The sequence below is a fragment of the Amblyomma maculatum genome, chromosome 1 (assembly GCF_055883805.1).
Source record: "Amblyomma maculatum isolate TAMU_Amacu chromosome 1, ASM5588380v1, whole genome shotgun sequence".
Lineage (NCBI taxonomy): Eukaryota > Metazoa > Arthropoda > Arachnida > Ixodida > Ixodidae > Amblyomma > Amblyomma maculatum.
The window spans coordinates 400,394,765-400,417,451 of NC_139344.1; the positions used below are offsets into that span (position 1 = coordinate 400,394,765).

Sequence of the window (22,687 nt, forward strand, 5' to 3'; positions counted from 1 at the left end):
TGCGATGGGAGTGCTCGTCAAACGACAGCTGGTGGAAATTTCCGGACACCTCCACTACGTTGCCTCTCTCAACCGGATTTTTTTTATGACGCTATAATCCGAGAACCAAACCAAGAAATGAAAATCAAAGGCGAGCTCACTTTTTCAAAATTATAATCAGGGTTGCGTTATTGAGCATTAAAAAACAGCTTCGAAAGCTCAATTTGTCTTTCCTAACACACATCTTGATTAAATGACGCCGAATAAGTGCAACAATGACGCAGTTTACGTACTTAAGGACGTAGAAGGCATTCATTTGATTTCCACAGCTATAACAGGCGTAGGGATGCAATTCAGCACGAGAAAGTGTGGTGAATTCAACCCGTTTAACCTGCCATCAAGTGCGTATCTTTCACGTTTGACATTTCAAACCACACGATTAGTTCGTGGCTTTGGTGAGCTGAACTCACCTTCAGTGGAAAACGCTTTCGCAATATGTTGAGCCCCTGCAAAAAAGATCAAGAAGTTGATTAGTTCATCTTATGGGGGTTGATTCTCGCAAGATTGTCCCACGGCGGGGGGGGGGGGGGGGGGGGGTGCTAGACGCTACAGTCGTCTTCTAGCCCCGACGTGCCAGCCCTAGCAGCATGCCTTCTCCTCCGCCCACCTGTCTACCCGCGCGCGTGTAATCACGCATGTTAATTACGCGCGGGCGTTATAATGGAGGCAGGGGATTGTGAATCCCCACAATCTCAATATCTTTATTTTTTTCTATTGTATATGACTGCGCAATAGATGTCCGCATTGTCGTGCACTTAACCTACCAAGCAGTGCCGTTGTCTCTTTCATTCAAAACTGTATTGAATAATTTGAAACTCCAGCATATGTATAAGAGAATAATCAGATATAAAGGCTGTTCAAGCAAACAGAGATCGAAAGGAGGAAGCACTTGCTGCGTACAGTACTTTTAATTAACCAGAAAGAACCAAATCGATACATCTATTACTCTATTTTACCCGAGTTTGTTCCAGTCGGAGATTATGCAAAAAACATTCAGTGCCTGTAGCTATTTTTCGTTGTGCGAAAACAGGCTGTATGAAGCCCCTCTGTAACTGAGCCGGAATTATTAAAGAATTTCGGAAAATGTTATAGCGCTTGTAATGTGCAGCAATCCATGAATAAAGATGTACAAGGCATTTTTGCGTTATTAACGCGAATAGTTTTCACAACTGCACTGCCCGAAAGTAAGGATCGCTTTTTTCAGATGTTAGAACAAAAATTTATTTTGTTGATCGCTTAAAGCTTTGCTAAGCTTTCGGCCGATATTGTTACCAGCCGAGATTAAATGGTCGCAATGTTGTTTTCTGTCTCTACACCAACTAGCCTTTTCCTGAACGCTGAGCCCGAACCTGCAATAAGCGCCCACAAGCTACCCATAGCTTGGGTGACACTGTGTCATTCAGGATGACTTCACTTTTCTGGCTGATCACGGTGGCGGCCGCTACTGCAACTATTACGAAGGCAGCAAAGCCAAACATGATTTTGTTCCTGACAGATGATTTGGACTTGGAGCTTGGCAGCATGGTGAGCCTCGCACATTACTTTCTTGTTCTTCTGTGATGTGTAACTCCATTATTGCTCTTTCACCCCACAAAGTATTTCGTACGTGAAACCAGGCGGTTAAAACATGCCCTTGTCATGTTATAAATCTCTTGCGCGATGGCGAAGTAACACACGTGTCATTCAATGGCTGATTTGATTATTGAGTACTGGTTCTGAAGTAGAAAGCGATCAGAAAAATGCCCAAACGTTTGAAGGAGTCTGTAAATGAGCGGTCGCGAGCTACAGGCGCTGCATAGCCACTTTGGGATTATTGTCTCTTCGTAGCATTTAACATTAGGAGAAATTCTGCTTCAGAAAGAGCAATTCTTCATGGTACTGCAGGACTACAACGCGGTTGACGAGACGTAAATAGGACTATCATTGTACTCAGCGTTTCTCTAAAGAGAACGCACTTATTTTTCGGCATAAGTGCATCCTTTTCTTGAGATAGTTGCGTGTAAGGCTCCTTCGCAGTTACTCACAAAAAATATCACTCAAGTTCAGCTGTCGAGACATTTTAACAAACAATAAACTGTTAGAGAACTAGAGCTAAATTTAAATTTAAATTTAAAGAAGAGTAGCATGAGTTGGTGCCCTTTACTCGACTTTTCAGATGTTCTTTTTGAAGAACAACGCGACTTAGACAAGGACGAAAGGAAGACACACACTGACAGGCGCTATCCGTCCATGTCTAAGTTGCGCTATTCTTACTCAAAATAGCATACCAACTCGCCCAAGCATCAGTTCTAACCAGTTTCAGATTTTCGTCATGAGTCTTTTGTTTGCAACAAATGTCTGTTTTGCACAGCGCTACTCATGAGTCGTCTGCGCCATGACCACATATATTCTTTTGGGGATCACGCCTCGATTTGTAGGATGGTAGCGGTGACAGTAGATTTATTATAAAAGGCGACATCGGCTCTTGATATGGCGTACGCATACTGGATTTATACGTTCTTTTGCCCGGAGCTTCACTGTCCTTTAGGTGTTACTGCACTGTTCAGCATTTGGCAAATCACGTAGCAACTTCTCCCGCCCTGATGTTGTTTGAGAGACAGTGGTTGTGACTTAAAGCATTATTCAAACATGATTTTAATGAAAACCACCAGAACCATCTCATTTTCTTAAAACATAGACGAAATGAAGAGATTAATAAAAACACATCAATGCTTTTAGTAAGCTGGAGAAAGACGATGAAAAATAGCAAACTGCTGTAGATTCTTTTTTACTTTTCTGCAAGTTCTCGCCCTCGATGGATCCAAGGAGGTCATTAGCACGCATATGGCTTGATATGCTTCAGTATCGGTCTTTAAAACGCTGTGAATCACGAATATTTCTGAAATGGTCTTACGTTGGCTTAGAAAGATATAAGTACTGGCATCATACCTTCATATAAAGATTCTTTTACCATCCCTGTCTTCACAAAAACGCAGAATAGTGAAAGAAAACCATCTTATCCCAGAAAGCACTGGAGAGGACGCGCCTGCTGCTCGGCGACCGAGGAGTGACTTTCGCCAATGCGGTGAGTGGCAAGAAATGTTTCCAGCATTAACGGCTTACAGACCCTGTTAACGTCTGAAATTAAAACGCTCATCATATTTAAAAGTTTTTATCTTGTCCCGTTAATAAACGTCTTTATTATATATATTGTCCTATTTTGAAATTAGAATTCTTAGGCGTGAAAATAAATGCATGCTTTTTTGAATCGAATAGGATCCCGTACTAGCTTTTCCTCTTTTTATGGTTTCATGATTAAAGCCATCACCAGTTATCTTCTATTGGCATCCTGCATTTTGTAGATACCACGTTTCATTTATTTTTGTACGCACGAAAAGTCTTGGATATTCTTACTGACAGCCTTTCGCCACCGCAGGTTTCTGTGATTTCCAACCCTAGTATGGTGCTATAGGGAGCTTGCAAGAAATGCTGAGAGCGCGATTTTTCTGTACAATGCAGCAGACGACCGTGGAGAAGGCTGTGCAAACAGTCTCAAAGTGATGGTCTACTAGGGCTGTAATGGCCGAACGCAGACTAATGTGCAAACGGTGAAGTCCAGGCAAGACGACTGCAGGTTTTTCAAAATAACAAAGGTACGCTTGCACGAATGCGACAAGACCAGCGATCGGAACGCCGCAAACGAAAGTGGCTCACCTCGAATGTTGTACATTGAGGCACAGATTGGTGCAGGAGCTCACAATTCCAGCTTCATGTGTTCATTTTGCATGTCTCGGCTGTCTAAACTTTACGATGACTGCAATCCTGACACGAAATGACGTGCACACACTTGGTATTTTTCCGAACTGCTGAGAATGTCATGTCTGTTCATGCGTGCAAGCCACGTTTGTCTGCAACGTTCCGATATAGCTCCGGGTCTTGTCGCATTCATGCAAACGTACTTTAGTATTTTGAAAAACCCACAGTCCTCTCGTCCGGACTACATCTGTTGCACTTCAGTCTGCGTTCGGCTATTGAAGTCCTCGACCTTACAGTAGACCATCGCTTTGACACTTTGCGCAGCCCGCTCCACGGTCGACTGCTGCACTGCACAGGAAAATGGCGCTCTCAGAGTTTCGTGGAAGCTCCCTGTAAGCGACATCGAAACGGCCTCTTTGGCGAGAGATATCTCCACATTCTCGCAAGATGAAAGCTGTTTTGTAAAAGCACCTCAGATTCGTTTTGACTGATGGCTGCTGTCTTGTTTTTGTTATGTAAGCATTTTCCTGACTCTTGCGTCACAAATACTCGCATTGGCGGTGGTTTGACCGCAGTACGTGACTACACCGCTGTGCTGTCCAAGCCGGTCCAGCATACTTACGGGTCGTTACGCGCACAACGCCGGCGTCCGCAACAACTCCGTAGCAGGAGGCTGCAGCTCGCTTGCGTGGCAGCGCGGTCCCGAGAGTAGCTCCTTCGTGGTGGCCCTTCGTGCGGCCGGCTACGAAACCTTCTATGCTGGCAAGTACCTGAACCAGGTATGTGGATGCGTGAAGTCTTTTCTCATCCAGTTACAACGAAGATGAGCCATTTACGGCTCTTCTCGCGTGTTCAGAAAACATTGTGGCCATCGGAAAATCATCTTACGTTCTTGGCAATTTTTCTCTGCCTTTATATCATAAAATATAAGCTTGTAAGGCTGTCTTGTCTTGTAAAATGAAGAACATAATCAGGTTGTGCATGTGTTGTCCATGTTAACTTCCTAACAATTATCATTCTCTTGGGCACAACAATATCTAACCGCCATGTCGGCGTTTGTGCCCTCCTTTTGACAGTGTCGATTACGATATCTCATGGGAGGTCTATTGAACAAGTACTTTCCGCGTCCCAATTAGCGTCTTTTTTGTGGTTTGTTGCTAAATGATTTGGTATCCTGAAAAACGTGCAACAGTGCGCAGCCTCAATAGGAACTTATTTGAATATAAGCGCTTCTTAGGTGATGCTGCATTTTGGGCGCAGTAGCGCAGATTAAGAGTAAGATATTTTCCGCCACTGTGTTGAACCGTGTACATATATAAATAACATCGCAATCATCGCCCGAAGAACGTATTAATATTTTACTATGTCGCTATTCATACATGTCCAGAGCGGCCTAATACGATAGTTCAATACAGATATATTGAGTGGTAAAATGCAGGAAGAATGTACTGTCATTTCTTCTGCACGGAGCTGAGCTTAACATGTTGAATGTTCGTATAATCAGTTCATACGCAACATAGGAAGATTTAATGCTTTATCAAACGAGGGATACATGAAGATAATGCAACAAATCGCCTACAGCCTCAACATAAATTTTGTTATAGAACACCATGAAAACATGCAAAAGGGCGCAAAAAACTTTACAACGCTGAGAACAATTGCTAATGCGAAATATTAGTCCAGCTAGAAAAGGGATATTGCTAATCTAGCTATGAAGGGTGTTACATTTGTTGATTCGGTAACGATTGGTTTGGTGATACAGGGCGCTGTATTCGATTCTTCGCAGAGAGCCCTCTAATGCGGCGTCATTATGTGCTGATTTGCTTTAGCAACCTATTACAGGAAATGGAAAGAAAAAGATGGAGAAAACGTTTACAGACCACTGCCGTTACGTACAATCTTATTTATGGTATGACTGGAGTTTCGAGCACAGGCAGAGGACTATATTATCAGAAGAAAGCTTATGTTATCTTGGTTTATATTGCAAAATTCTACTGTGGTTCGCGAAAACAGTTGTAGTTTTTCTGTTCAAGTTTATTTACACTATAGTCTGTATTAAGCATTATTTTGACTTTGATTCCCTCGCGCTCATTATTATATGAAACCGTGCGCTTTTTGTTGCTACTATAATTACTGCTAGTAAAAAAAGCATCTCGCAAAACCTTGTGAGCGACGATATTGAAGTAGTGAAATGTGCCGTAAGCCTTGCACACTTTAAATATTTGTTAATAAGATATATGAAGACAGTGTTTTTAGGCAGGAGGTTTTTTTTTTATTTTTTAGCATTGCAGCTACCACATGCTTCCCTCGTGCGCGGCACCACAAATTTGCGGACTTCTGTCTGTCTCATTATCGCAGACTCCTATTTAAATGTTCCGTATAACACCAAAGCGGTTTTTTTTTTCCGGCGAATATCTTGTGTAAAGCTTATACAGGTATAGAGGTTTATAACATGCCGGTATAGCCATTCGAACTGATTGACTAATTCAGTATGCAGCCCAAACTGGACAGCTTATTTCTAGTTCAGAACACAAAAAGGCTAGCCCTGTCCAGTAGGGCGCTCATACAGAGCACGCCATGTCCGGGTCGGAGCTCAAATCGTATCGCATGGTACTGTATGGAGCTCGAACTGGACACACAATCCTCGAATGCTACTATGCCAGTTCTCCAATAAGCATGAAAACATATTTGCAGAGTATAAATTACAACTTTTTTGTATCTGGGCATATTTGTATTATGGGCATTTTTATACAAATATCTGGAAGCTATGCGTACATCAATGCGTCACGTGAGTTGGCCGCATTGCTAGTTGCTTTTTCTGACCACAATGAGTATGCGTTAATAACTGAACAATATCAATGGCTACCAAATATTAGCAGCATATCACTCTACTTGTTGCACGAAGCACCTACGACGAATATACCTTACTTCTTGTAGCGGTCGGTTAGGGACTGTACTACAGAAATAGTAGCAATGGTGGGTAGGGTACAATTTTGCTGTTTCGTGGCTTGCTACTTTCTTAATATTCCCTAAGCGAGTTGCAATTCGGTCAACATTTTCTTGAGTGTTGCCACATAGAAAAGGGTCAGTACAGTCGTGAGCAGCCTTGTCTAGAGCGCGCCGACGGTGCTCTGCGGAGTAAGTCAGCGACATCTAACGTTAGACTTTTGGTTTAAGATATGCGTTCCGTGCGCATGCGCGGCAACTCAGAGGTATGCCTGCTCATCACTTCCTTGTCCAGCCCCTGCCCTGCGAGTACCTTTGGTGCCGCTAGGGTCGCACTGCCTGCATTTGTGAGGCTGTGATGGTCCCCAGAGCGTCGTGATTTCGCCTTTTTTTTCTCCAGTGTAACGAGACGGTCAGGCAAGCAAGCGCAAGTGATAGAAGATTAATACGCGTTCCTGCATATGCACCACTCACCGCCCCAGTGCTTTATCATCGAAGAAGTTCAGTTCCTATATCTGTACGGATGCAAAATACTTTATCTCTTACAGCTAATACCCCTGCCCAAAAAACACGCTATCAAACAATAGGTCTGCAACGCGTGGCGCGTGGTCGCAACCTTATACGGAGAGCACAAAAACAGGCACCAAACAAACAACTAGGTCCAATTTTCGCCCTCTTAGCTACAGTGCTTGTTGGAACGCGCTATAATTTGTTATCACTTGCAAATGCTTTTGAACCGAGCGTTCACCTGATATAGAATTGCCGTTGTCTAGCCGCTTCGTGATCCGCGCGAAACGCGTTAGTGTTCCTGGTGCTGTTTCTTATCATTAGGCACCTACCTGCCGGCATGAAGTGCAAGCACTGAACTGAAATGAGGCTGAGAACCCACGAGTAGGCATCTCTTTATTTTGGCCGCGCATGCGCACGGGACGCATAACTCAAACCTAGGGCCTAACGTTAGATGGCGCTGACTAGCCCCGCGGAGCACCGTCGGTGCGCTCTAGACAAGGTTGCTTACCACTGTACAAGTCAATTATTGGCGTCGCTGCTCTGCTGGTATTGTGCGCAGCTACCTGATGGCCAGAAAAACGATTCATCGTAATGAATGGGCAAACGGTTAAATAGACCAAAATTTCTGTGCTCGAGAACGATTCCAAGTGCGCAAAGCGAAGTTACGCTAGACCGAGAGGAATGCATTATTGTACTACTAATATACAGTTTACGGCATTGAGTGTCGGTTGGCCGTCGAAGGATGACGGCTCGAGTTCTCGCAGGAACAAAATTGTGTTCGTTTTCAATTTTCGTTTTATCCAGAACAGTATATTCTATAATGGGAACTTTTTCTGAGCTTGGGTAAGCTTTTTTTTTCTTCAGAAACCATTGTCGGCAACTCCTATGTCACGGCCCGGTTTGCCATTTATTCTGGTATCATTCCGGTGGCATGCTGGGTTCGTACCGGTTCCCCCTTAAAATAAATATGTTTAGCGCAAAATGTACAAGATACTTAACGGAATTTTCAGTAGCGGGGACGCTCGAAAGCGATATAGGCTGCAAGAAACGCGAGGCACTGGTTTTCTACTGAGGAGAGAGCGGCTAAAGCCATGCGTTCATTGGGAAGTGAAATGATTTCTCTAGAAAAGGAGACAAAAGCCTGACCCAGCCATTGGTATGCCCTGGCGGTAGAAAGATGTAATGTTGTTTTTGTTGATGCAGCATCAACTGTGGCAACAGCTTTATTTTATGTATTGAAAATCTGCGCTTGTTGTAAACTCTAGTGCTCCGATATTTTCAGCGTTACCTTCTATAAAGAAGTACAATGTATATCAGGAAGGGTTTATTCCTGCTTCTTCTCTTCATACAATTTTAGATAGCGCAGTCAGTGTTCCTGCAATGAATTTTCACCAGCTGTCCCAGATACCAGCTCCATTTCCGTGCAAAATTTATGAGCTTTCTGTCCTTCTCGTGGGCTGTGAGTTTACAGCCAAGTCGCAGTATTGTTTCAGTCTTTTCATTCGTCTCGACTGCGGCAAAAGTAGAACGTAATGATGTCAGAAACAAGGCTTACGACGACATCGAGCAAGCCGCTTATTGCTGATCATGGGCACGGTGCCAATTAATGCCTCATCATTATGGATGGTCACATTACCTCTCATATCAATAAAACCCCTGAAGGAGCATATTTGATTACCACCTGTATGATAGGCGTCTTCATAACTGCATCATTGGCATCGTCGTCATAGGCCTGACTGTAGCTACTTCATGGTGAAGGCGTCTCCCATAATCCAGTAATTAACTTGGTCTTGCGCTAGCGCCATCCACTTGACCCCTGCGTACGTAACCTCATCAATCCACCAAGCGTTCTGCCACCCACTCCTATATTTTCTGCTTGTAGAATACACATTGTTGGCCTTAGCAACCATCGGTTAATAACTGCTCTTTTCACCAAAGAGCTCACGCTTAAAATAGTGCGTGCGTGCATGTGTGCGTATGTGTGCTTGCGGGGAAGGAGGGTTGCTGTGCTGTGCGGATCGAAGATAAAAGCACACGCATATAGAACCATAATATTCCGAATCACAAATGTTTGCGCTTGTTTATAGACAGATAGCAAGTCCTGTAAAGATGTGAGCTTAATGCTGAACAAACACCTCCAATATTACTTCTGTATAAGTAAAGCACCGGCCCCATAATGTTCGTTCTCTTCACATTGCCAAAAACAAAAAGGTTCCCTTAAGACGTTTTGGTATATTTTCGCAGTATGGTCACAAGCAAGCGGGTGGAATTCAGCACGTGCCTCCAGGTTGGAGCAATTGGAATGGTCTGGTAAGTATACATTTCACAGACGTCATGACAATTATCTACCTAAACCAGTGTGCGCAAAACGCTCGATAATTAGGCGGATGGATAGTCTTTCTTAATTTAACTTTGCGTAGACAGGTATGAGTATACGTGCAAATAGCTACGAAGCAGATCCTGTGCAACTATAACCTTGCGTAGACAGTTATCAGTACAAGTGCGAACAGCTACGGAGCAGCTCCCAACCCTTCTTACAAAGCGCACGAACACTAAGTTCGATTTTAACGATAAAGGCACAACCTGGCGTCATTGTTTCGCTTTGGAACAATAGCTATCATCTGAACGCTGCCGTTTCCGGAGGGTCACTGAAGAAAAAAAAGACCTAAACTTCGAAAAATAGTAACGTCAACCATTCTTTACTTTACCCAGAGTTTCGAGACTGACCTAGGCTTTTATATGGGGTTATGGCAAGACTATTGAGCAGCAGCACGAGGCGATATTCGCTTTCTCTTTTTGCCACCGCCCAATGCCGTTTACGACACAGGGGAGACACTACCTGGGAGCCCGCTTCCAGCCATCTTTTTGTGCTGTTCCACGACTCAACCTAACTTCTTTTCAGAACATTATATTACGCTACCAGCGTGCTCGTTTCTTCGAATGTGATTTTTTTCACGGTGCTCGTCAGAGGAGCTGTGTCCGCGGTCCATTGGTCGGACCTTAATATCTTCTAGTCAGATTTTCTGTTTCAGGTAGTTCATATCCCTATGTATGATGCTAGTACATAGAACATAGAATTTCGTCGATGGCGGCCAGGTTTTTTTTTGTTTTGCTTACGAACCGGTTTTTGGGATGGAGTATGAAGTATCGGATAGTAGGAACGCTTTGTTGGTATGCCAATGCTGTGCTTCCCTCAAATGTGTGCAAGTGCTGTGCTTGTACTCCACGTATGGGAAAACATTGCGCGTCGCTTTCTTGCTGCAGTGATGAAAGCAGGCCTTCTATGCGTTTCTGCCGCGAAGAAACTCGTAGAAAAAAACAACACCTGCAGTCGCGTTTGACATATGCAAACAAGGTGGCTTTCTCCTGTTTTCTCTCCGCTTCAGACGAGATGACAGACTCTCTTCTATTTCGCGTACTTTCTATAAGGCACCATTTGGGTTAGGTGATTTTTAGCGGAAATTGCGTACCAAATTTTTGGGCAAGACGCAGAGCATTCTTCACTTCTTGCAATTATCTCTCAGCCAGTGGCCGAAACGCTTCTTCTTGGCCGCTATTTGCCAACGCCTTGTGAAATCCTTTTCCTTGTAGCTCTTGTCCTGCAGAAAGTAACGAATATCCACCTCTGTAGCCGATGCAGGACACTTCGGGCAGGCGGTAGGTCCTGCTTCTTTTTCAGAACACGTGATCGAAGAGGTAAGTACTTCTCAAACCCTCATAATTATTATAGGTACCTCCTCCAATCACGGTTAACTTATGAGGGAGGGAGAAAGTACACAGAGAAATGAGGGCATGTGTATCTTACTTTAACAAGGATCCTGCGACGGGGATAGAGCAGCGAGAATTGAACGAGAATCTAAATCTGGGGCTGATACTTTTGTTATAGGAACTTGGTGAGTAAGACTGACTGCTTTTATCCGCTCAATTTCATCATAGTCTTGTGTCCACAATCTCGTAAAACATTATAGACAACGGCGGCGTCCTGGCTAGGGGTGTGATTGGAAATAAAGTTTATATAGTGTAGGTATGTGACTTCTCCAGCGGACGTTAAGTAACAGCAGGTGTCGTGCATTTCTCGTTTCATTCTCGTCTGTTGTCGTTCCAGCTTCTTTGTTTTAGTTCTGATTATACCTCTTATAAGGACATTCTTTACAGCTTCCCTTACGACGATTCGTTTGTAAGGCAAAGCAAACAGTTGCCTCTCTATATAGGACTGAAGACGCATTGTACTCTACGCGCTTTTTCGGAGAGTTCCGAGTTCTCAAAGCGAAGAAACTCGTTATAACTAGTGCTTTACGCGAAACTTTTCACTGATGCGCGTGTCCCCGCCCCCAATATACACATATATCTGATATTGTAGAGGGCGAATGCTCACCTCCTTTGATTACGTGAAAATCGTAAGAGCGCTGTGGCTTTGGATACCCATTCTTCGAAATCTTGAGCATCTTAGACTTACACTGGTGGTATTGTTCCAGCCCATAAACTGCACCCGTCCTTTGATTTGAAGCTACTATTCCCAGTCTATGCCACGGGTGTCCAGTAAAGCGCTGTACTTCGATTTAACTCAAAGAAAAAGCCGGAAATGCGCCGAAAAGGGCAGAGCCATATCTTCAGCTGTCGACTATTTCTCAGGACGTCGTACCTAGGCACCTTGCACTAGATAGCGTGCCAACACAGGCTCCCAGCTGCTAACGCATCAGCCATCACGCCATCAAATTCAGAATATGTGATTGGAAGGACGGGCCATTTTTAACAGGATTTTGTTATTTTGTGCTTGTGTCCTTATTGTTGCTAATTCGGGCTAATTTCAGATTATGCAGCAAACAAGTTCGCACGAAGAATTAACTGAGAACAAAGAACTAAGGCTTCACCTCCGAGCTCCCTAGAGTACCTCGGAAGCGCTCACAGCGCCCAATTTTCTTCCTACTGCCTTGAAGTCTACACTGCTAGTGTCATGCGTTGACGAAATTATCTAGTGGGATCAGTAAGAAACTCTCTGAACAATGGCTTTTAAGAGGAGGCACCGTCGTCTCCAAAGGAGGACATATTTGAGGAAATGTCCTGAAATATTCACGAAGGTTTCAGTGAAATGTGTGGTGTACCTTTTATGATCGCAAAGTAAGCATGAAAAAATGTACTCAGCGTGTTCCATGCAGATTCGGAGCTATGCTTTAACACTTAGTTGATCATCCTCGTACGTAGGTAAATATTGTCTCGAGCTTGGTGTTTCCAGGATTTCATACAATGTATAAGGAAATACTTTGGTTTGGGCTAGGGGGGTTGATAGCTGATGTTGATTCTGCCTTGCTGATTCTGTTGGCCTGTCCTGTTGTTTTCGTATTTTTTCTTTGTCTTCGTCCCTTTCGCGCCGTCCTCAGAATCAACATCAGGTATAAGGAAAGGAAGGGGGTTGTTACTTTTAAGGAAATGCGTTTAGGGAAAGCACGTCGCCAGACATGTGTGACTATTCAGTACTTCAGCTGTATCTTTCATTAATGGTTACCTTCACGGATCGCATTCATCTTGTCCGTCCGGAATTTTTCAATGCAGAGTACACAATGCCAATTATACTGCTTATTGAAGTTAATAGTTGGCACTTTGTGTGGCATTTGAAACAAAATATTATTTCCTTCATTTGATGCAGGTGGGAAACTCTGTTTACTACAACTATACCCTGTCCGTGAACGGTGCGCCAGAAAAGCATGGTGACAGCCCCGACAAGGATTACCTCACGGACGTAATGGTAAACCTATAACGGATCATTTACCTATTCGTCGACAATGACCATGTAACTGGGAAGATTATTGGATGATGGCACGTTCATTTTCAAGTATAGTACAGAAGTGTGGTTTCAAGTTAGCAATGAGCATTAAATACAGCTATATTGCTCAGAGAGGAAACAATAATCACATGAGTGACCTGACAGGTGAAAAGAAAACATTATTGCGACTATTTCATAGGGTCCTTGTCTCTAATTTTGAACTCTAGCGCACTATGATCAGCAGCCGCATCGCCCTGTACTCGTGCACTAGCTCAAAATGCTCATTATTTGGATGTGTTCAAGATTGCTCTACAAAATACGATTTACGCATTTGTAAACTAACACTGTTGGCTTAATATGAAGAATAATCCCCATCAATCTGTTGGGAAGCCATAATAAATGCATTTTATGGCGTGATATTCAACAAGTGATGATCATTCAGTTTGCTTTGTGCTGTAGGGTTTTAACGTCCCAAAGCGACTGCCGCTTCAAGAGACCCTGTAGTAGAGGGCTGCGGAATTTCGACCATTTATTCTTTGCTACTATGAATTCAGTCTATAAATGCAAGATCCGGGCACATCTTTCGATAATTGTTATATAATTTAGCAAATTAAGGTACTCACTCATGCCTCTCTGCTAGACGGCGAATTAATAGTCCCATCTCGCGAATGAAGATTATAGCCTATCTCCTCGACTAGCACTTTCCCCGTGCCTTGCAATGACCGGGCGTAGATTTATTTATTGTATTTTATTTGTACTTACTCAAGCTCTATCTAGAGCTGTAGCAGGAGGAATACAATGAAGCAAAAAAATCAAACAAACGCAGAAAGGAACTGACGATTGAAATGTGTTCATGAAGGCAATGATCAACGGTTGATGGTTGCCTTAACAAATTCATGCAATGGAAGGGAGCGATGTGAACTACGTAGCCGCGCCACAATCGTACGAAGGAAAAACAGTGTGTTTAAAAGCATCGGTTGTGGCAAAATCGGGTCTGAGGTTAAGTTCATGATAGTGCCTTGTGGATGTGGGATTGGCTAGAATTATATAACTGGCAGACGGAAGCCGATAATGGCCATATATGATGCAATTAATAAATTTTAAGGATTCTAATTGCCGGCGATCGGTGACATTTCTGCACGTTGTTAACTCCGTCAATGTCCAACATTCTTTGTGGAGCACTCTGTTGTGATGAAGTTTGGAGGAGCATTATGCGCGGCGAAAAAATGCTCTCAGTGTTGCCCTTGAGGTTGTGTCAGTAGCTCATGTCTCACGTCAGTAGCAAACTTAGCCTGCTGCACTGCGCACAAAAACAAAGTTTTGGCGCTTGTCGAGGCGTAACTGTCATCCACAACTGGGAGACGCATCCAAAAAGAAATTACGCACGAATAATTGCTTTGACACCGATTCTACAACGGAAACAACTATACTTTCAGCTGTGGTAGTCTGAGAACGCTTCAGAATGAAGTCCTACCTTTGTATGCGCGATGCCGTGGTTCCTCTCGATTCATTAGTAGTACGTCACCGCCACCCTCCAAATATTCTCAAAATCTGTAATTATAACAGTTTCCTGGCCGCAAAGGATGTAGATACGAATGAAAATTTGAAATTTATAACCAACAGACATGCCTAAATTTACTGAAGTCTAATACTTCAATCAGTTAAACATCACGCTACGGACAGAATTGAAAACCCTATGAAGTAGTTACAGAAACAAATGCTTTATGTTTTATTTGAAAAACTTCTAGATTTATTATAAAGCACACATTAGTATCCTCCTAACAATACACATCTCCTGCAGAGAGCCAAGGCTCTGACCTTCCTGGACAACCGGCCCGACGCGCGGCGTCCATTCTTCATGATGCTGAGCACACCGGCTCCTCATCAGCCCTTCACGCCAGCCATGCGCCACAAAGATGCGTTCGCGAAACTCAACGCGCCTCGGACGCCATCGTTTAACGTCAGTGCAAACAACGTACGTATCGGCGTTGGATCTTTTTTCTCAGTAGTGATATAAATATGTGTAATGCCTGCGCGTGCGCATTCATCCAACCCGGCCACGCACCAGCCATTGCGTGCGTGAAGCTTGGATACGGCGATCCATATATACATATTCGTTAGTACGACTTCGAGATGCTGTCTCTGTCTATTATTGATACCTCAGTGCGGTGTCAGTTTCATTACCCGCTAAGGTGCCTGTTTTCATAGCATGAGTGCCTACTTATATAGATGCAATGTTCAACGCGAAGGCCTTGATAGACGCATGAGTATGTTAAGGATTTGTGTGTGCGCGGAGCGTGTCACGCCGTCATTGTAGAGAAACGAATTTGAAATTTTGTTGATGTTGGGAATTAGTTAAATAATACGAATAACAAAAAGTAAATTCTACTTCAAAATAACCTAGTTGTCAGTATAGTGTGCAGACCTCAAAACAGCCACGGACGCCTCAATTGTGCGAAATACATCAACTGCGGCGTAAAAAACGTGCAAACAACGTTGCAAAGCTTTAATGTTAGGCCACGCCATTTCAGGACAAGGTCGAAATAGTCAGTCAGGAGTAAAAGGGGAAAAAGTAATACAGACAAAAATGAAAGCAGTCAAAAAGAGAGGAAAAAGCCAAAACATGGAAAAGTACACAGAGTAAAAAAGAACAAAAGAGCATAAAAAAAGAAAAAGATGCACATGAATGGTAAGTCGGCAAATAATTGGAAAGAGTCGCTGTAAAGGCATTCACCTTACTGCATTTAAGAAGAACCTAAATGACTTCAACGAAGGTTTTAAAAGCGCACACTACTTAATATTCATTCCCAAAAACGATTCACGAGTAGAAGGGGTTATGCACTAACTCAGTTTCTATGTAAGCTACAATGTTTTCGAACTGTATGTGATCGGAGTGTACGGTTGGTCGGCCTTAAAATTTGACGTGATAAAGGGACTCATCTTCTTAGTTACGGCATGTTGAATGAGTTCAGAAGTTCAACCACCTGGGGCTCTTCAACGTGCATTGACATCGCAGGGTGCAAAGGTGCCTTGGTTTTCGCTGCATCAAAAATCGGCCGCCGAGACCGGCCTCCCGTGTCGTTCGGATCATCAGTAGAAACTCCCTAGAGCTCTGTGACGGCTTTGATATATATAATTAAAATAGAACAATAATTGAAATATATACACCATTATGTTCATAAACCGTGGCTACTGCTTCTTCTCTGGCATCTCTGGTACCTTGTCTTTATCAGGTACGATTTGCTATAATTGAAGAGGATATTGACATCCCTGCCACCGCAGGGCTATTGGAATCTCTGTCCAGGAGATTAGGACACTTTTTGACTGAGATGCAAAAAGGTTATTGTGGGATAATAAAAGATACTGTTGCGCACAGTTTGAAGGAGATGTTCTGTTCGCAAGTACGGCAGCGATACAAAGAAAATACACTGCGCTCTAAAAAATAAATTTGAAGTTAGTCATAGAATATTGTAGGATCCGTATTGTGAACATACTGACCGAGATGGCTGGTGCTTTCTATGCGTATCAGAATATCGCTTGTGATGTTTGTCTGTCGCTTATATTGTCTAATTAGGGCTTTTCGTAGTAGAAGCATAGACTGCACTTGTAAATACCAGTGAGGTAAGTGTTTAATGCTGAAGATGCTTTTATAAATAGATTCACATGAATTGTTTAAAGATATATTGCGTGCAGAAATTTTGCTTCATAATTTTGCCATGACCCCTTAACAATCCATGGAGACTGCCGCATAAAGCCAATGGGCAGCGTGTTTGAAAATAATAGCAAAACTATAGGCCTATCATGCAAAAATCTGCGGGTATATAGATTGCTATTGTGATGTCAAAAAACGTAAGAAATTTATGTTCAAAAATGTTTTCCCAGTAAATGTCCAAAATTTCTTGGAATGACTGTCTATGTTGCAGACAAAGCACTGGTTGGTACGGCGAGCAATTCATCCAATTCCAGAGGATGTCGTTTCCTGGATTGACGAAGCGTACAGAGACAGGTATGTGAACACTCTCTATGGCGCGCAGGTTGCATAAGATACACGAAATCAATATTAAAATATTCTCATTTTAATACGGTGTAGGCCGTGCGCAGAATAGCACAAAAATGTTTGCATTCGAATGTTTCTACCATGTACAGCTGCTTATTCTGGATGAGTCCGAATTACTGTTCGTGCTCTAAACGTCATGTAATCGAATGCTGAAAGCCTTACTCGGCTGCGGTATGCTCTTGATATACTGCTACCTATGAGATTTTTGCTTATTTGATCTCGTTTCTAGGAGAACATCGGGGTCTGGTAGTTTTTGTTTCGAGTACTATTTTGCATCCGTGGTTTGCACAAACTGTAAGAGCAATTACTGCCGCTAACTGTTAAACATTTTATATTTCAAAAACCTTATTTCCTGCCTATGTTGGCAATGACTGCAATTTGATCGATAAAAGTTTCCAGCGCAAATCGCAAATGAGAGAACATATAATAAAACTTACAAGTTTCTGGGCAAGTTTGGGCATTTTGAATAAGCAAGGGTAGGGCCGATATAGAGTAGTTAGGACCATCTCCGCTAAAATTTGTATCCATGCCCACTATAAGAAAAATAAAAGGGAGAACAACAACCTGATTGAGCTCTCCTTCGATGATGCTAATCTGTTTATGAAATCGGCTCGGACCCATGGGTTTCACAATCATGCAAGCTGATGGAAGTTTTCAGTACAGCTTGCTGTTTTTTGGGCGCATTGCGAACGACGTCTTGTGATCTGCTAGTTTATCTGCTTCCTTTCGCAGCGCGGTTAGTTTTGGCACAAGGAAATCTTTTATGGATTGTTTACAGTCTGTTGTTTAGGCAGAAAAATATCGGCAAGGATTCATTGGAGGATCTTCTTAAAATTCGGTTTAGTTCAGAAGCGTTCCTATATTTCAGATATATGCCACTCATTCATATCCACTGAGCACGATCTGAGGACGCTGAGAGGGAACTTAGGGCGAAACCAGGAGCACAGTTAGGCAACGCTGTCATGTAATTAAGCATTATAATTGCCCCCCTTTTAATAACCTCCTAAGATAGTTAGAATTAACATTGCTAGCAGGTATAGATGTTCCTCTAAGAAGTCAAGTTCAATTCGATATGATCAGATGCAATTCGTGCACGAAGTAGTTTATGCTTATCAAGGTAGCCCTAGAGCCACTGGCTTCAACTTGTGCTCATGAAGTAGTGGTTAGTTTCGTTACTGTAGCGTTAATCTTACGCTTCTCATATCTTAAGAGTTTGCAATAGGAGATCCAATGGCTTAATGACCAGAAGGAATTACCCAATTTCATGTCATCATTGGCTGGAGAACGTCTATATAGGGACACTTGAATCATATTACAATAGCCTGAGTTTCCAATGTTTGGCAAGGAATGTAAGAACACTGAAAACATTTGTGTAAAATATTCAGAAGATAAATAAAAGACAAAAGCGTTGATGGTTCTTTCACAAACGATCGTATTATTGGTCAAAACTAGATTCGCGAAACCAACATTTTAAATCTTAATCGCTTCGGAAAACATTGCCCTCAGGTAGAATGCACCTCCAAGGCTCGCAAGCCAGAGCGCTACTTTGTAACTGCATATCTGCCTGGGGGAAACACAGAGTCTGAGTAGAATAAAGAACCATCGGCTTACAACCATTCGAAGAGCAAGCGGATCCGAAGCTTCCGAAAGAGTTGGTAATGCGTTAGAGCAGTAATTAATGATGCATGTTAGGTAGCTTGAAAAAAGAGACGAAAGCTCTGAAAGATAACTTTCACTGCACCTTGTTGAAATTATGCAGATTGCGAACGAAAGTAAGCTTGAAATATTCAGTGATCAGGCATTTTGGTGCCGTGAGTTAAAGAACGAGAAGTCAACTTTCACTGCCAAACAATGACGTATGCTTATAATCATAAGGGTAGAATAAGGAACAAAAATCGCTAAGACCAAGATATAGTAGGAGTAATGCATTTTAAGCTTCAATCTGACACTTTTTAACGTGTGGTTTGGAAATGTAGCCTAATTAAAATAATATTTGTATTTTAGATTTTGGATAATGTAAGTAGAATCCTATAAAACAAAACAATGGAATTAAAAGAGCAAAAGAGGAGGTAAATGTATTTAAAGCTAATAATTGAGCTATCATGTCTTAAGCTGAGTGGAAGCTTAAATGCCCAAAAAATAATTATCTTAAGGAAGCCTAGGCCATTTCAATCAATATGTTTATAGAATGTACAACCGCACAAATATTTATCTAGTGTGCGTCACGGCCAGATATGCTGTGATTCTGAGCTAAAGATTTGAATGGCTGTGCCTCATTATTTTGGGCAGTTACCGGATAACTATTGTCAAGAACAGAGGCCACTGATGTTCGAAAAATTTCAGGTATTCGTTAAAAGTAAAGAAAAATAAAAGCATACTTGCGTTCAGCTTTGAAAACTAAGACCGTATCCATAAGTTTCCGTCATGATTACCATAATAGTATCTTATAATGTTCCACGGTTGCCGAATAATAAAGCATTTGCCCACAATTGTATACTTGAAAACGTCTACTTTGAAGCACTTGACTGTTCCGAGAGGGAGAGCAAGTAGACGAGTCGGTGTTGCTTAAAGGTATTAGCCTGAGGAGCGCTACGACTACGGACATTGCAATGATCCCTACTCAAACACCATGCGCTGAGAGCCAAAGGCTAGCTTGAGCGAGCTTTTGCTCATAGTGACGATTACGATCAAAGTAATAACTTCGTCGCCTCCACATGCGTAGATCCTATGTGGCGATGGCTCCACGGGCTAGTGTTCCCCTTCAAGAAAGCAGTTTGTGTATAAGACGACAGCTTTATTTTGCAGAACTTTTTTATTAGGTTTTCTCCGAAGTGCCGATTATAAAGAAGTATTTGGATAACTAGGCGCAAAGAAAAAAGGCCTTCCTACTTCGCACTGTACGAACGGACTACTGCGTTGGTATAGCAAGGGTACCTAGTCACTTGAAGAGCAGTACAGATGATATGGTCTTGTCCTTTTTGATGTTTTTGTCCTTCTTACATGCGCGTCTTTTTAATTAATCACGTCACGTCAACAAGCCCAACATTTTGCCTTGAGTACGCAAATATGTGCAATAGCAACACTTTTATATATACACGGCATTTTTCAGTCGCTTGCGGCACTATAGCCACTGCTGTTAGGCAAATAGTCAACACACACCTGCTGAAAAATCTATCGCACCGACAGGACGACAAAAACGTTGCTCGCACTTCGGGACCACCTCTGTAGTTTTGTTCAGCTTAAGGGTGCCACTTAGTTAGGCACTAAGAATGCTGCCGGTGAAATGGGTTCATAAGCGCTGTGGTTCCGCATTGCTAAGTTGTGTTCGCGGATTTGCTTGAACACTTGCACAATGAGCATTCAACTTATTTTTGCCTTTGTGCTTGTCTTGCCGCTGGCAACAAATGAAAGCCAACAGAGCAGCAGATTGGTTGTGAAGGCAGGTAGACAAGCGCGTGGAAGGCGGCGATGTCTCGACAACACGCTGTCGCGGAGACCGCAACCCCCCGTTCTCCGAGTTAGACGTGGCCCGTGCTGGGAACGACGGCGGCGGCTGTTACTTCCAAGCAAGTTTCGGTAGTCTTGGCTAGGGTATTCGGAAAACCTGCACAGAAAGGAAAGCGAAACAGATACTGTCTAGGAGGACGCCGTCACGAAAGAAGGGTTGGAGAAGTCACGATGGACGCAGACAGGGAACGAGGAACCTGAATTCGAGTGCCGAAACAAGAAGTGGCACGCTAACGAAGTCATCCCAAACGTGTAACTAGCTGCAAATGAATCCTGTGTCCTTAAATTAATGTGCTTAAGGTTAATTAAGGAGAGTAAAACTTCGAATAAAGGAGTGAAGGTAACAACCTGCGTTTACCTGTTGACCTTTGCGACGACCTAATACATAATTGTTTCTTGCGCGCGATATATTTTAAAAACGTGATGCTTGGAAATATCTTCGTCTGTATAATCTACCACTGCATCCTTTAAGTTAGCTTCTAGGACTCGTATTATGGGCTGTTAGTATCGTAAATAACTGTCCAAAAGAGGGGCACTTTTTTTTTCTTTTTTGCAGATGTCTTCAAATCATCCGTACTGTCTTCGTGCATCAAACAGGTCCCTTTTGGTTACCTATGTCGAGCTGTTTTAGTGCAGGATGTGAACTCTTCAGATTTGGCAACTGTGTTGAATCACTCTATGAGGACGTAACAGAAAATGCCCACTTGCCATAGTCGTCGAATGGCTGGAAAGGGACATGAAATGCTCCTGGAGGCGCTTTAGCGTTGTTTATTGACGTTGTGAACAGTGAGAGAGATTGCGGTCCTTGCGGCTCGCACATGCGGCAGCATGAAATCACTTGTCTTGCCGTTACTTTACTTTCAGATTGCGCACACTCTTATCCGTGGATGATTTGGTGTCGGACATCATAGCCTTACTTGAATCAAAGCAGCTCCTAAACAACACATATGTCTTCTTCACATCAGATAATGGCTACCATCTGGGTGCGTATTAAGGAATAATCTTTCTTCTCCCCAGGCTGTTTTTTTCTCCCCATAGTACTAACAGAATGCACTGTCTTAGAGTTTCGTATGTGTGCTCAGCACCTTGTCCATTTCCTTCCAGTAAATAGGCAACATTAAGCTATTAGAACCTCTTCCGAAATGCTCCTGCATATTAAATTAGTGATTTTCACTAAGTATTGCCATGCTGGCAAAGGTGAAATGTCAATGAATTCTGGTTTATACAGTAATAGTTACAGTCGCCAGAGTAATGCAGATATATATGGAATGTTTTGAATATATTAGTGGCGTCGGTTTTTAGTTCGGTACAGTCCCTCTATTTTCAGTGGTTATTGGAAGCAGCGCCTCGCTTAGCTTCCACCATCGTTTAGGAAAGCTTATTGTAACGACTATTTAGCGACCATATAAAGCCCCACCTCAACGAAGAGTGGCGCTGCTAGAGGTGGGCCTTCAGATAAAAGATAAGGCATTTGGGCGGCACAGAAATTTCGTCAGCAGGCAAAGGTTTGCATTTGTAGTAGTTTTCCGGGCCGCCGCTGAAGTAATATAATCTCAACCTTCTGCAGTACTAAAGAAAGTAAAGAAATTTAGCCTAAAATAGCGCATCTCATAATTCGTCAAGCACTACGACTAAGTGGGCGAACAATATCTGCGCAACTAATACTTCTCTTGTTGCATATCTTCTTGATTTTGTTATTCGGGCTCGTCAGTCATGCAGATAATGGATCTATGCCTTAACAAATAGCAGGCCGCCTAACAATTCATCAGCAAAGGAAAGGAAGAAGCAAGGACAAAGTATCGTCATGAAATCTGATAGGTGTTCAAATTGTGCAACGCACTGTGATTATTATTTATCTTGAGACCTGCCAACTGTGCAGGATGCTACGCATCTTATAAACCCCCATTTTTGTTTGTACGAATCAAATTTTCCCACACAAATTGAAACTAACAGCAGGTTGTTAGAGCTGTAAACAGGCATTTTACATTCTTTTATGAACTGCCAGATGAGGGTGAGTTGTGTGCCTCCGCCAGGGACAGAGGTAGTGCCCGAAATGTTTTCCTAAAAACAAATCCCCTTATCTATAGCATCTCCAAGTAGCCACAGGGCTAGAAATATTGCACGAGACTAGA

The 22,687-nt window shown here is 42.7% G+C and overlaps 1 protein-coding gene across 1 annotated transcript in view; it reads left to right on the plus strand.

The window, feature by feature from the left end:
- Window positions 1-1,368: 1,368 nt before the first annotated feature.
- Window positions 1,369-22,687, plus strand: part of LOC146208688 (N-acetylglucosamine-6-sulfatase-like) — a 36,337-nt gene continuing 15,018 nt past the window's right edge. The window contains exons 1-8 of the mRNA XM_084595913.1: window positions 1,369-1,563; window positions 3,044-3,103; window positions 4,350-4,553; window positions 9,475-9,540; window positions 12,875-12,973; window positions 14,793-14,966; window positions 16,915-16,997; window positions 21,420-21,538. Of these exons, the coding sequence (XP_084452039.1) occupies window positions 1,444-1,563; window positions 3,044-3,103; window positions 4,350-4,553; window positions 9,475-9,540; window positions 12,875-12,973; window positions 14,793-14,966; window positions 16,915-16,997; window positions 21,420-21,538 (925 nt within the window). The 5' untranslated portion in view covers window positions 1,369-1,443. The remainder of the gene's footprint in view (window positions 1,564-3,043; window positions 3,104-4,349; window positions 4,554-9,474; window positions 9,541-12,874; window positions 12,974-14,792; window positions 14,967-16,914; window positions 16,998-21,419; window positions 21,539-22,687) is intronic.